The sequence below is a fragment of the Amborella trichopoda genome, chromosome 6 (assembly GCF_054954075.1).
Source record: "Amborella trichopoda isolate Santa Cruz 75 chromosome 6, AtrichopodaSantaCruz75HAP2 v2.0, whole genome shotgun sequence".
NCBI classification, from domain to species: Eukaryota; Viridiplantae; Streptophyta; class Magnoliopsida; order Amborellales; family Amborellaceae; genus Amborella; species Amborella trichopoda.
Window position 1 is genome coordinate 4,873,849 of NC_142341.1, and position 14,289 is coordinate 4,888,137.

The window sequence follows — 14,289 nt, forward strand, 5'->3', positions numbered from 1 at the left end:
AAAAAGGTGTAAGAGTAATGATCCTATAAGACCCTCCCCCACCTATATGTGTAGGACCCTAAAGGGCCACCATTAAAATTTGTATGAATCTCTAAAAAAAATATCACATGGATATAGGACTTGACTTTTCTATAGATCCATGCCAAATTTAATGATGATCCTTTAGGGTTCTACACACATGGGTCGGGGAGGGTCCTATAGGATCATTTCTCAAAGGCGTAAATATCGTACCTGAGTTCTGTAATTAATTGATGAAAGTTGGGTCTTAAGTTATGGCAAATTATTAGAGGAGCTGTATGCTGGGAAATTTGGAGAGAGCGTAACCAACGTACATTTGAAGGGCTTGCACTTTCCTTTAAGTGCCCTCCATCGTATACTCCATTCCACGTGAAGTTGGCTTTCTGTTACTAAAGAAGGTAAGGGTATCACGGAGACTGATGTTCGGTTAAAGTTAGTAAATTTGACTTTATCCAATATGGTTAATTCAATGTCAGTTGCCCAGTGGATACCTCCTTATCATAGATGCTTAAAGTTAAACTTTGATGGTAGTTCACTTGGTAATCCAGACGAAGCAGGTATAGGAGGAGTGGTGAGAGATTGAGCTGGTATAGTTATTCTTGCCTATGCTGGACCTATCGGACATGCTGCAGTCAATTTTGTTGAGTTCACTTCATTGCTAAGAGGACTATTGTTCATTAAGTCCAGGAATCTAGAGAACTCCATCACGGTGGAAGGTTCCTCAAATGTAATTAATTGGTGTAAAAAGGAACACAGAGTATCTTGGACGCTTCGATCAATCTAGGATCAAGTGATGGATCTGAGGGAGATGCTTTCGTTATCCTTCTATCATATGTACAGGGAGGATAACGGTTAAGCCAAAAGAGGTATTACACTGGTGTCTATTTCTGTTCTGAATGATGTACTTTAGTCTAATTTTCAGCAATGAAAATTGAAAACTTCGGTCGAAAAAAAGAAAAAAAAAAGACAAATATTAACTGTGAATATGAGAATGTAGGAAATCTTATAGGGCTACATCGACACGCATAACAAATTAAAATCTACTTTATTGTGGAATAACATATTATAGATTTTGGTGTACACTGTTACATCTCTAACCCTAATCGAAACATAATTGAGCCGTTTTTCTCTTTAAAAAGCTCAATTCTATTTAGAGGCATTGCGTCTCTCTTAGAGTATTCTTTTCCTTGCATTCCTTACATAAAAGAAACATCATGATATTATACTTAAAAATATATCACGACACTACACCCAAAAGACCCTGGCTTTTTGTGACTCCACCATACTGCCATATTCGATAATTGAGAAACGGGAGAAAATGACCATATTTTCCCCTATTTGACAATGGGAAAAAGTACGGAAATATGGAGCTACATGTTTTCACATTTTTTTTATCAATTTTGGGGAAATTGCAACGCTTTTTGTCAATTTTATAAAATCATCTAATGCTTGAACTCTCAAACTATTGAAATTTTGAAATGAAATCAAGCTAAGCTAAGCTAAGCATGGAAAATAATATTAATTAATTAATACATATATTAATTTCATTTAGTGGTAGAACTTCTAATTAAAAAGTTGAGTAGAGAGAGAGAGGAGGATTACATAGTGTAATTGAAGAGAGAAAGAAGGTTGGAGAGAGAGAGAGAAAGAGGGGATTCCATATGGTAGAATAGAATGTTTACTGTTTTTAAAACCTCTAACATTTTAAAATCTCATTTTTTTTTTTCTGATTATAAATTTGATTTATTGCTACTTTTTTATTCATTTGAGTACCATATACTTTAAATTCACTTATGATAGTTTTCTATTAATCTAAGATTTACAAAAATTTATTGAATATTGATTTTCATACTATCCATCCATGTATGCCATAATTTCATATTATTTAGTCGCAACCTACAGAGAACTAATATCTACAATTTGAATTCAATATTTTGAAATGTCAAAATAAATTAAGTTTTGTTTACTGTTAAAAGAAAAATTATAATATATTATGGATTTTAAAAATAATGTCTCATTCATTTCTAAAAAAATTTAAAAATACTTAATGTGTTTTCCATAAAAATATTTAATTTATGACAAATTTCTCATTTATCTCAAAATAAATTTATAAAAGATTCTTATAAACTATGCCTATATTTAGACAATGACAACAAAACCCTTGTTTTATTGCTATGATGTTATAGATTTCATTACGTTTCTGTCACATATTTATACAATCCAACTATTTAGAAGAAAGAAAAACTAAAACGTTTCGCTTAAAAAACTTCAATAAATTTCCTAAAGAACTTAGAAATCTCATCCATATAAATCTCATATAACAAGGGACTTCTTGTGATGGTGATATTTGGAAAGTCACCATCTCCAACATTTAGATGATAGAATTCCAGTGCCAAGACAAATGCAAGGAAAATTAACCTGATCGTTTTAACTTGTTACAATTGTGTGATTAGCAAGATAAGTACCTGCATAAGGGTCTACATCATTCCCTCATCAGGAATGACGATTTAGATGCCTCATCCAAAACGCCCATGAGCAAGATCTTTCTTTGGGAAAATTATCAAAATATACTCCTAAATTATTTATTATTTTACCCATTTGCAACTATTCCGGATCGTGCATATTTTAATAGATATTTTGAAATTAAATATAAAAATATAGGTAAAATGTTGAATGGTTCTGCTCTTAGGCTATTTTGATGAATTTCCCTGTTCTAGAGTGTTTTAACCCCTCTTCTTGTTTCTTTCTTCTTCTTTTTTTTTTTTTTTTTTTCTTTTTTTTTAAAAAAAAAAAAAAAGAGTTAAGGAGAGTTGCCATAGGATCATTCTCTATTTCAGTTCTAATTAAAAAAAAAAAAAAAAGAGTTAAGGAGAGTTGCCATAGGATCATTCTCTATTTCAGTTCTAATTAAAAAAAAAAAATGAAGAGACATACATTAAATATGAAAAGTTATATATCCACTCTTTCGCTCCCTCTCTTAATTTCACCCCACTCACTCTATATGTTCCCCTAATTATGGTAACCATCTTTTGCTCTCTTTTAACTATTATTCTTCTATATTATGGAAAACTGTTTCATGCTGGCTGGACCACATTACTATATATGCAGTCCAAAAAGTGTAAAGCATCTATCCTAAAGATAGATGTAAGTAGGTATTGCATCTAAAAACAATGGAAACTAAGAGTCCAAATGTTTTCTTACTATAATTATTATTTTTAGTTTTTCAAATCTACTTATTTTTTCATATCCATGATCTCCTGTTAGAGATTACATGTCTTTAAAAATTAAGTCCAAAATTCCATCTCAAAAATAGATTTATCAATAAGCCCACATTTCTACATATGCAGGCTTGGCCGCCTAGAAACCGGGTCCCTATATTAAATACGTGCGTACTCTCACTCTCTCCCTCCTAAAATAGGTGTGTACTCTATCTCTCAAAGATAGGAATGTCTCCTACAATCTTTTTAGAATTAAGTCCCCATCTTATTTTCTCGACACATGTCCACTCCTTAACTCTAGCTTAGGCTTAATTATGTAGTATATACATATAGATAAATATACCATGCTTTTTGGGGCTTATTAAACTTGCATTACTCTACTAAGAACTCAGATGATAATTTTGGAATTGCTAACCCCAATAAAGACTAGCATAAATATTTTGATTTTTGAATTTTAATTTTATTTATATTTGTGTAATTTTTTAAATTGCTCAAGTTTATTTTTTTTAGATTTTTATGTTTAAATAATTCTTTTTTTAACATCAATGCCGTTTTTTTAAAAAAAAATGTATCTAGTTAATCTGACTTGAATTCCGATTTAGGTAGAAATTCATTTGTGATTTGGAGAAGTAAAAAAGAATTTTAAGTAACATAATTATAAGACAAATTTTTAATATTTTATTAAAATATTATTTTTCAAAGTTTTTAATATTTTATCACCCAAATTCCAAATTTTCTCTTTGGTTTAATATCATTAAAAAAGAAATTTAGGTAACATAATAAGACAAATTTTTATGGGGAAGTAAACATAACTTTCTTTTATGGCCAACTGAGATTAGATTTAGGTTACAAATGAGGGATATTTTTACAGGAAATGTATATATAAGATTATTTTTATTTTTTAATAAATAAATATATATAATAGGATTATTTTTTAAAACATAAATAAATGTATATAATAGGATTATTTACTTTTTTGAAAAAGGAACCAACTGAATTCCTTCTTCAAGAGGGAATGGTTATTAGATGCAAAATCAAAGTTATTTGCAAAAGCAGCAATGAAACCACCCTCTCTGTTCTTAAGGACTCCACCACTACCAGCTAAATTAACATGGCTTTTTTTTTTGTTGGATCCCCTTTCTTAGAAAACTCCCATTGCATTAGGGCCTTTTTTTACTAGGGGTGGATCTTACAGGTCAACTCAAACTTTGGTCTAGATCTATGCCCCCGCATTGGACCTAGAGATTGGGGTCCACTTGATCAAGACCAAACTCGGGTTGGATTTTAATGTAGGGAGAAAATAAATTGGAATAATAAAAAAAATTGTTGAGAAAATATGTCCTCTCTCAATATCTGTAAAGAAATCTACCTCAAGAACGATCTTTTCACAAGATCACACTCAATTTTCAACCTTTTTTTTTTATTATTTCGGTTTATTTTCTCCCTATATCTGATCTGGTCTAAGTACATCCTAGAGGATATCGAGTCAGTGTGGGTATACCCCACCTGATATATGTATAAAACTTATATATATTAATGAAATATGCACCATATCCTATGGAAAAAGTTTATATAGAGCCGACTCTAAACAATCAAATTAGAGCCTGCCTCAAAAATTTCACTAAGAGAGGTTGTTTTGATGTCCAAATATCCTCAAATTGACAATCTCGGTATCAAAATGCATGTACAGGAGAAAAAAAAAATGGATTTCAAGTTTTGGAAATAGTGTATTTCGTAATGTAGTTTTTTACCGTCAATTTTCAAATTTTCATAAATATGTCGATCTACACCATTTTTGAAGCTTCAAACTTTATAAATAAATATGAAAATATATTTTAAGGCTATCACAAAAATTTATAGTATTAAAACCACATTTTTCGATGCTATTTGAAGCTAACCTCTAATTTGATTGTTTAGAGCCTAGGCTCTATACAAACCCCACCCACTTCCGATGGGGAAAACAGGTTGCATATTTTCTATATAACAGTATAATATTTAATTGTTTTTTTGAAGCTGTAATATTTGATATATTTTGTCTCAACTCATACTCGACCCGAGCTGGTAGGTCAGGTCCAAGACTACATGACTTTAAAACATCCGGGTTTGGATCTCACCTAAACCTATCAAGTGAGGTCGACTCCGACTCGATGTGACTTTTTTATTTTTTTGTAATTTAATGGGGAAGATAGACCCTTATTTGTTGTTTCAATTAATTAAAAAGTTATACTTTGAAAGTGTTAATTGAGGATGTCAGCTGGTAAGAACTGGGTGTGGGTACGGTACCACCACGCCCTCAGCCGATTTCCTGACGTGACCCATTTACTCCTCGACTTTTGCTTAGTGATAAAATAAGATAGGGTCGTTTATCACTGGAGAACTTTTGCTCTCCAAAATGAATTCGTAGACCAACTTATGTAGCATTGTGTGATGGAACATTTTTCTTGGAAAATGACACTAATTCCAAGTGTCGAAGTCCAAGTAGCATTAAACTAATCGACGTATTAAATCCAGGCTTGTTTGGGTGTATTCCTAATTTAATGTCTTAATAAAATTAATCTTTATATTGAATTATTCGTTGTTGGACAATGTCTCTTATAAAAGGAAAAAGTTTATTTAAGTGCAAGGCTCTAAACAATCAAATTAAGGTGCACATCAAAAAAATTTATAGAAGAGGTTGTTTTGATGTTCAGAAATCCTCAGATTGATCATCTCGACCTCAAAATGCATGGACATGAGAAAAAAATGGATTTCAAGTTTTGAAAATAGTACATCTTGTAATGCATTTTTGGACCGTCAATTTTTACAATTTTCAATTTTTTATAGATCTGCTCGATCTACACTATTTTTGAAGCTTTAAATTTTATAATTAAAAATGAAAATATATTTTAAGGCTATCACAAAGATTTTCAATATTGAAACCACATTTTTTTTTTTTGAGAACCAGTAACAATTCTATTGCATGAACATTAACCAGTACATCATACAAGAGTCATCAACAACCCATAGAAAAAAAAAACAATGTGAGATAAGAAAAGAAAAAAAACAAGAAATCAGAAAAGTCTAAAGAACTACAACAATTAAGTATACAACATTGAAACCACATTTCTCGATATTATTTGAAGGTGCACTTTACTTAGATTGTTTAGGGCCTCGGCCTTACACAAACGTCACCCCTTATAAAATTGTCCGAAATAAACTTATAGGCAACTTACACATAGTTCATCTCTTTGAAACGTTGTTTTTACTCTATTCAAAGTAATTTGTTGAAAAAGGTGCGGTTTGTATAGAGCCTAGGCTCTAAACAATCAAATTAGAGCCCACCTTCAAATTGACGGTCCAAAAATGTATTACAAAATACACTATTTTCAAATTTTGAAATCCATTGTTTTTTCATGTCCATGCATCTTGATGTCGAGATGATGAATTTAAGGATATTTGGGCCTCAAAACAATCTCTTCTAGTGAAATTTTTGATGTAGGCTCTAATTTGATTGTTTAGAGCCTCGGCTCTATATAAACTTTTCCATATTGAAAATTATATATTTTTAGTCAAAATAACTAAAAATAACTAAAATAACGAAACGAGTTCAATATAATTAATATAATACAAGGTATGTGCCCAACAGCTAACAAAATAATATTTTGTATTATATATCAATTTAAGATAGCCAAAGATTAAGTTATTTATTTTTCTTAATTTTGGTAAACGAAAGTAAGCCACAAAAGTATGAGACGGGCTATTCGTAAGCCACAAATAATATTCAGCATATTTGCCGCTTAGTGTACATTAAGTGATAAACTGCAAAACCATCATGATCATAGATTTTTGCTCAAGAGATTTGGATGACAAGCTACAAATCCATCACTTCGTATATGCAAATTTAAAAGTAACCGTCGGAGTAGGACTCGAGCAACCACCGGTAAAGCCCACAAACGTCATCTAAGTATGAGTGGAAGAGCTAACGAACAAAGGTGCGCAGGGGCATTGGTTAGTCCAAAAAGCATAACCCCATCAACCCGTACCTTCCTTGTCAACACAGGTCGTCTTTGGCTCGTCTCCTTCCACCATACGTACCTTGTAGTAGGCCGACTGTAGATCAAATTTCAAAAAGTTTCTAGGTCAAACAAGTTAGCAATCAAAGTGGTGTTCTTTATGCTTGTTGAGCACCCGATAATCAATGCACAATCAAAGGCTCGCATTGTGATTTATCTCACATTATTCACCCCATAAATAATGTGGAAATCCAATTTATGTAAAGCAGAAACATACAATGAGACCATTTACGTCGCAAATGAAGTCCAAGAAAGTTTTCTCACATTATGTCTAGAAAAATGACACTCCCCATCCATTTAATTTTTACATATGACTCATTGGAGTCGTCCCTTAAAGAAAACCGGAAAGGAAAGGGGACATTGTCATATGTTAAATCGACCAAAGTTTCTGGCATCTTGCATTAAGCATGAACACCATTGGAGTCTTAACGGTTTGTATACTGGAACTAGGGCCGACACCAACCCCAAACGCTTTCGGCCTGGCCCCAGTCCCGGCCCAGTAAAGCCCGAAAAGCTTTTGCCCCAACCTGAATTTTATGATTGTGGGCCCTGGCCTGAATATGCTTTTATGAAAACCGGCGCAGCCCGCATCCAGCCCCCCCCTCTCTCTCTCTCTCTCTCTCTCTAACCCATTCTCTCCCTCTCTAAAAACCCATTTTTTCAAACTTTTCTCTCTCTCCGCAACCAATTTTGTCTATCTAGTTTTCTCCTCAATTGCATTCCAGCCCGGCGCATTGCACCCCTAATTGGAACAAGGATCAAAGATACAATTAAACATGGGTTCCATTGCACTAATCTTGGTACATCAAGAAGCAGACCACTGATTTGTCAACAAAGGGAACTGGAATACCAGTATGCAACAATGGCCACTCGAAAAGGATATAGTGGCTCTGCAGAGATACAGCATATTTTTTAACTTGTGGAATACCTAATTTGTTTATACTCTATAATCTAATGAACAAACAGCTATATGTTTTCGGAATACCTAGTTGGTCATAATTTAATAAAATATACACAATAAGACCATCTACTTTTGGTATGAGAAGGTCATATTCATAACAAACTATTACATGTGAAATTGGGTAATTCGGGATGTATTGCTAACTTGGCATAAATTCAAAATAAAATTTTTAAAATATTATCAACACACTTTGGATTTCACATCCAATAGTCAAGAGTAATTGTGACCTACTTGTACGAAAAATGAATGACCTTGTACTATACAATTTCTGAATGTGATTCTTTCTCAAGGAGAAAATGTTTTGCCAATAATAAAATTAGAGATCTAATAACAAGGACACTTATACAAATGAAATGGACGTCTTCGGTCATTCCTAGAGAGAGTAAGATCTTTACAGAGAGAGAGAGATTCCATCATTTCAGGGTTCCCTTATGTCTCCAAAGATGCCTTCAGCCCTCTTAATCAAGCATTATCCACTTATCCACAACCACTCCAACACAAAACTTCATAAACAAAATTCCACACGAAGGAATACAAATCAGTCTCACTATTTGTGAAAGACTTCATAAACAAAATTCCAAACAGGAAGGAATTAAAATCAGTCTCACTATTTGTGAAAGACTTCATAAACAAAACTCCAAACAGGAAGGGGTTCAAATCAGTCTCACTATTTGTCGAGGGGATGGGAACAAGACGGAAAAAAAAAGAAAGAAAGCGTGTGGCTCTAGTGAGCCATCATCAAGCCCCAAGGGATAAGGCCCTCATGGATAAAGCCATGAACAAGTAAATATTAGGAAGTGATGAGGTAGAAGGACACTATGGTCAGACAAAGCAGCGCAAGACACGGACACTTCTGCTCTCTCTCTCTCTCTCTCTCTCTCCAAGCATGTCTAAGTACTTTGAACAAGGGCCCCAAGCAATTGACAGGCATTACAGAAGCACTCTAAGGCAGAAGGAGAATGGCTAATTGGGGCACAAAGACAAAAGCTTATAGACAGAGAGAGTGTGTTCCTGGCCACTTGTGTGTGTGTGTGAGTGTGTCGTGTGAGCGTGCATGTGTGTGTGTGTGACAGAGAGAGAGAGGGAGGCCACCACCTGGAGGCAGCGAAGAGTATCTATGCAATTACTTCCCTAAATACGATTTTGTTATTTTAACTGATCTAATGCAGGACAAAACAAGAATGATAAAGCAAGAGTTCATGAAACAGAGCACATTCGCGCATGCACACATACACACAGATGAGATCTCATCGAAATATAGAAATTTCTCTGAAGCTCGATCCACACACACAACACACACAAAGATGCACACACAGAGAGATGAGGTCCAATCAAAATATAGAAATTTCTCACACTTGATTCACACACAAAGATGCAAGCCAAATTAGAGTTGTAGTCTGGTCAAAATATAAAAATCTTCATTTTCTCTGATTTCGTATTTCTGCAAGATAAACATCCATTCACTGTATAAAAATGCCATTGGCTCTCTCTCAATAAAGCATTTGCATTTCGATGCCTTACACACACACAAAAAGTAAACACAGGGTAATAAAGAGAATACTATAAACTGGCTCCTGTGAACAAAAATACAGTACCAAGGAGAACAAAATACACTCAAAATTTTCTATGAAGTCTTGGCTTCTTTATTGACCATGTTACATTTCTGTCTCTTACCACTTCCTCTATCACTCTGAGAGATCATGTTCCCCTCAATGAAATGCAATACCAAAATTTTTAGTAAACAATCACTTTATACCAAATTACTAACTAAAAGTTAAAAATATTCATCTGATACTGAAACTCAAAACAGAGAAATTTAACCTAGTGAACTTCTTACTTCGTTAACACTTAAAAGAGGGAACTCCACAAGAGAAGCAAAAAACATGGCTACGCTATTCGACACCAACAATATCACAGTGCTCACATTCTACTTTACCGTCCTCATCTACAGTGGATAGGTATAGGGATCGCATAACCAACATGCCGCCCCTGAGCATGAATACATGCATTTAACTCATGATGTATAAAGGCAAAAAACAAGGACAATATTGCATGTAAGATGTAAAGTGGCATATTGTGTCTTTATATGGACAAATCAACAACAGCAACACGGGTATTGTCGAGAGGATGTCAAAATTTCATTTTGTGCATGTTTGAGAGAGAGGTACATAGGTGGTGGGGTTGTGAATGTACTCAATCTTGGAAGTTTTACAAGTTTGTGGGCGAAGCGCATATCTTTTGAAATGATGATCATATATGTAGTATGTAACAATGTCTGAATCTTCATGGAATGTCTCTTTATTCAAACTTTCACAGAACCATGCATTTTTCTTATAATAAAAGAGTCTGGCTCAGATTCTGCAGTGTTTGGAAACCTGATGAGCTCCAACACGGACTCGCCCGAGTTACCAGGGCTTTGCAGCCTGCGAGCCCTGAAACACCTCAAACTTGTCAGAGAGATAGTGTAGTAATACTCACCCAAGTTTCTCACAACTTGGGCTAATATTGTAGCAACTCGGCAAGTAACTGATAGACTGGGCAAGTCCACAAAAACTTGCAAAGTACAGTGTATTTTCAGTTTTTTTTTTTTTTTTGTCTTGTGTATGGGGGGGGGAAGCCAACTCCCCTTTTCTGACTCCTTTGAGATGAGGAAGCCAAATCCCATTTCATTTTATTCAGTCTTTTGAGCCAGGTTCCCTCTCAACATTCAACCCTTGCCCTCCTGTTTGCATCAGTAATAGATTAAAAGCATCAGATTAAATAGGAATAATAAAAAATCTAGACTCCCTAGATTTTGCTTTCAAACTAAGCCTGCACCGAAGTTGATGTCTTACGAAATTATTGCAAGCGTGTCTTGATCCACCCTTAAATTTCTTCCCTAAGTCAATTTTGTGCTACCTATCCGATCTTAAGTTCAGTTTCCATAACAAAATAAAAAATAAAGGAAACTCCTTGATTTGAGAGTTTCCTCATATAATTTCATCAAGTGTATGCAGATAGAATCAACTTTTAATTGTTGTTCATACCTTGTATAAGTTTTCTCAACTTCTTACAATTTTCCATTTCCTTTTCCCTAATTTTTCCTGAATTTTCCTGACTCCTTGATTTTTTGTTTCACCCCAACTCACCCAACTCTGGCAAGACTTGACAGTCTACTTGGGATTTGAGTAGTGGACCTGCTCTGGGCACCCGGAGTCCGTTTTTAAAACACTGTATGTACGAATATGTGTGTGGGGATGTATTTATGCATACATGCAATTATATGTGTGTTTTCTTTCATAAGATAGTATGGTACAATCACTTGTTAATCAGGAGCGCAAAGTTTCAGATTTCACAACTGATTGCACAAAAGGGAGAGACTACAAGAAAGAGACTGCATCCTCCTTCAAGCAGGTTTAGGAAAAATAACAAAGTACTAAAAGAATGATGGTGACAAGCTAGATAAAACAAGAAGACTGTACAAAGAAGATTGGATACAGTAGAGTTTATGCAGATTTATATACACCAGTGATCAAAAGACAAAATAGTTCCTTTCAAGGGCTAGGACTCAGAACCCATCTTTATGCGTAACAAAGGAAAATTAAAAGAAATGAAAGATTATTCCCAAAATCTAAATAAATGAAGATACAAGCTTGTACATACAGAGCAAAGAGAAGAGCTTCCCCTCCAGGCCTGTCTTTCAATGGGGATCTCTGGAAATTTGAGGCCAAAAAAACTCGGCTCCTATGGTTTTGCTAGCATATTCCATAGTTTTCCTCGACTCAAGCTTTCGAGAAGTTTCTTGGCACCAGGAACCTCCATATCTGAAAGTCTCTCTAAATGTGCACAAGCACCATGAGCCACCATCTGTTTCCTAGACTTTGCATTGTTAGAGAGAGAACTCAATATCGAAATGGGATTTTTCCTTGGAAAATTGTGAATTGAAGGGTCAAGAAGCTGAATGGTGAAGGATATTCCCTTCTCTTCCTTCCTAAAAGCCCTTCGATTTCCCTCAACTGTTAGGATCAAAGATAAAGCCCTTCCCGATGTTTCTCTCTCTGAAACAGTTTTCCCTTCAAGCATTCGAATCAATGGAGGGACGCAGCCTGCTTCTCCCACTAACTTCGCATACTCATTTGAAGAACCCAACTCTGAAACAGCCATGGCAGCCATTGTTCGGACCCCTGTTTCCCCTAAACTAAGAGCATTGACAATTCGAGGAATAAACCCTGATGAAACCAACATCGATGCAGCATTTGCAGAGCTAGCAAGGTTTTTAACCAACCCAATTGCAATTTCTTGAGATCGATCAGTTGGGGCTGAATCATATAAGTTTTTTAAACATTCTATGACTCCTAAATTGGTCATTAAAAGCCTGAAACAATCGTCATCCATGGTCAAATTTAGCAGGCATTCAGCTGAATTCTCCATAGCCATGGGAGTTCCAGAATTAGCAAGACCAATTAGAACTCGAATATAGCCTTCGTCCATGAAGTGAGGCCTGATTTCTTGAACCGATGCCAAGTTTTTGAGCACTCCAGCTGCTGAAGCTTGAGCAGCTAGGGTTCCAATAACACATATCTCCATTAAAGCAGATATGCCAGAACCAGAGCCAATAACTCTCGAATTCTCAGGGCTAAAGCTCAGAGCTTGAAGAGCTACACATGCCTTTTCTTTGGCAAAACCAGACCCACACTCCAAAACCCTAACCAGGTGAGAAAGAACCCCTTCTGCAATCAATACATGCTTGCAACTCTCTACATAAGAAACCCTGGAGATTGCGAAGACTGCTTTCTCTCTCATCTCACTAGAATCAAGCAAGTGAACCAGAACAGGGACCATACCTTGTGTAACAGCTATGATCACGCTCTTATCATCCTCCTGCAACAGACCCATCAATGAATCCATGGCTGAATGCTTGGATTCGAGGTTACCAATCTGTAATTTTGTCAATAGGGTCCTCGCATTCGCTCTAATGGCTTCTCTCCTTGAAGTCAGCTTCTTTCCTTGCAGAGAGGGAGTGGGGTTTTCCTGGAGAATCCCACTCTTTATCAAAAGCTCGCCATCCTGAATGTGTTGGTCGAGTTTCATCGAGAGAGAATCCAGGTTACTCTGCATATGAAGCTTGCCCATGGCTTGTTCATGGCTACTGCATTTCCTGAGGAGTTCTAGGGCCAGGGTAAGGGTTTGAGAGACGGACTGGAGGAGCTCTGAACACAAAAGGTTGGAAGAGAAGCTGGGGAACTCAGAGAGATCAGTGATGAGAGAGGGCAGCTGGTCTAGCTTAGTTTTGACTACCCCCCACTTGCCTTTGAAGCTCTGAACTTGAGATATTTCTAGAGAGAGAAAATGGAGAAGGTTTCGAGAGATTTGGAGGAGGCTCCCCCCGTCCTGGTCTGCAACTTTCATGGCTGTTTTCTCAGAGGGTTCCACAGGCCTTCATCAATAATAAAGAGAGAGTTTTGGAGGTTTTGTCTCGTGGGTTTCTTTGTTGAGAGAGAGACTTGAGCTTGCTCAGGGCACCTCTGTTTAGAGAGAGAGAGGTGGGGTTTCTTTAGGGGTTCCTCTGTTTAGAGAGAGAGAGTTGGGCTTATGTTAAGAGGGTTCTCTGTTAGAGAGAGAGAGAGGTGGGCTTCCGTTCAGGTCCAAGGAGATCTCTGTTTAGAGAGAGAAGTCTTCTTTGGAGAGAGAGAAATAGGTTTAGACTTTAGAGAGATAAAGTCTTCTTGTCCTCCTATACCCTTACTTAATCTGACAAACTCATTAAGAACCTTCATTTTCATCTTTCTCATCTGATTTGTCAGTCCAGTTTGTCAAAGGAGGATAATCATTATTTCCTCTATTAGTGACTAAACTACCCCTAAAATGTAGCTTTGGATGATAAGTTCGGTTGCCTTCTAAAATACGCACCTTCGTCGTCCTTCCACCTTTACGGGAATGTTGTTTCTAATTTTATGACTAATAGTTTGCCATCATGCTCACCACCAGGTGACATAAAATTTGTTGATCTAGATATTTTAGGGTCGCCTAGTCCCAAAAGGGTTGGCCCAGGCCCAGCCCG

The 14,289-nt window shown here is 35.8% G+C and overlaps 1 protein-coding gene across 3 annotated transcripts; it reads right to left on the reverse strand.

Annotated features, from left to right (window-relative positions):
* Nucleotides 1–6,965: 6,965 nt before the first annotated feature.
* LOC18434411 (ARM repeat superfamily protein) lies at nt 6,966–13,865 on the reverse strand. 3 transcript variants are annotated; one of them, XM_088870548.1, is made up of 2 exons: nt 11,892–13,865; nt 6,966–7,325 (listed from the first exon to the last, which is right to left on the reverse strand). In XM_088870548.1, the coding sequence occupies exon 1, from the start codon at nt 13,635–13,637 to the stop codon at nt 11,973–11,975; it is 1,665 nt and encodes a 554-aa protein (XP_088726674.1). In that variant the 5' UTR covers nt 13,638–13,865; the 3' UTR covers nt 6,966–7,325; nt 11,892–11,972. The 3 variants fall into 3 exon arrangements, with proteins under 3 accessions (XP_088726674.1, XP_006844544.1, XP_020523101.1); XM_006844481.4 differs by lacking the exon at nt 6,966–7,325 and adding an exon at nt 10,276–10,681; XM_020667442.2 differs by lacking the exon at nt 6,966–7,325 and adding an exon at nt 10,276–10,971.
* Between the last annotated feature and the right edge of the window lie 424 nt (nt 13,866–14,289).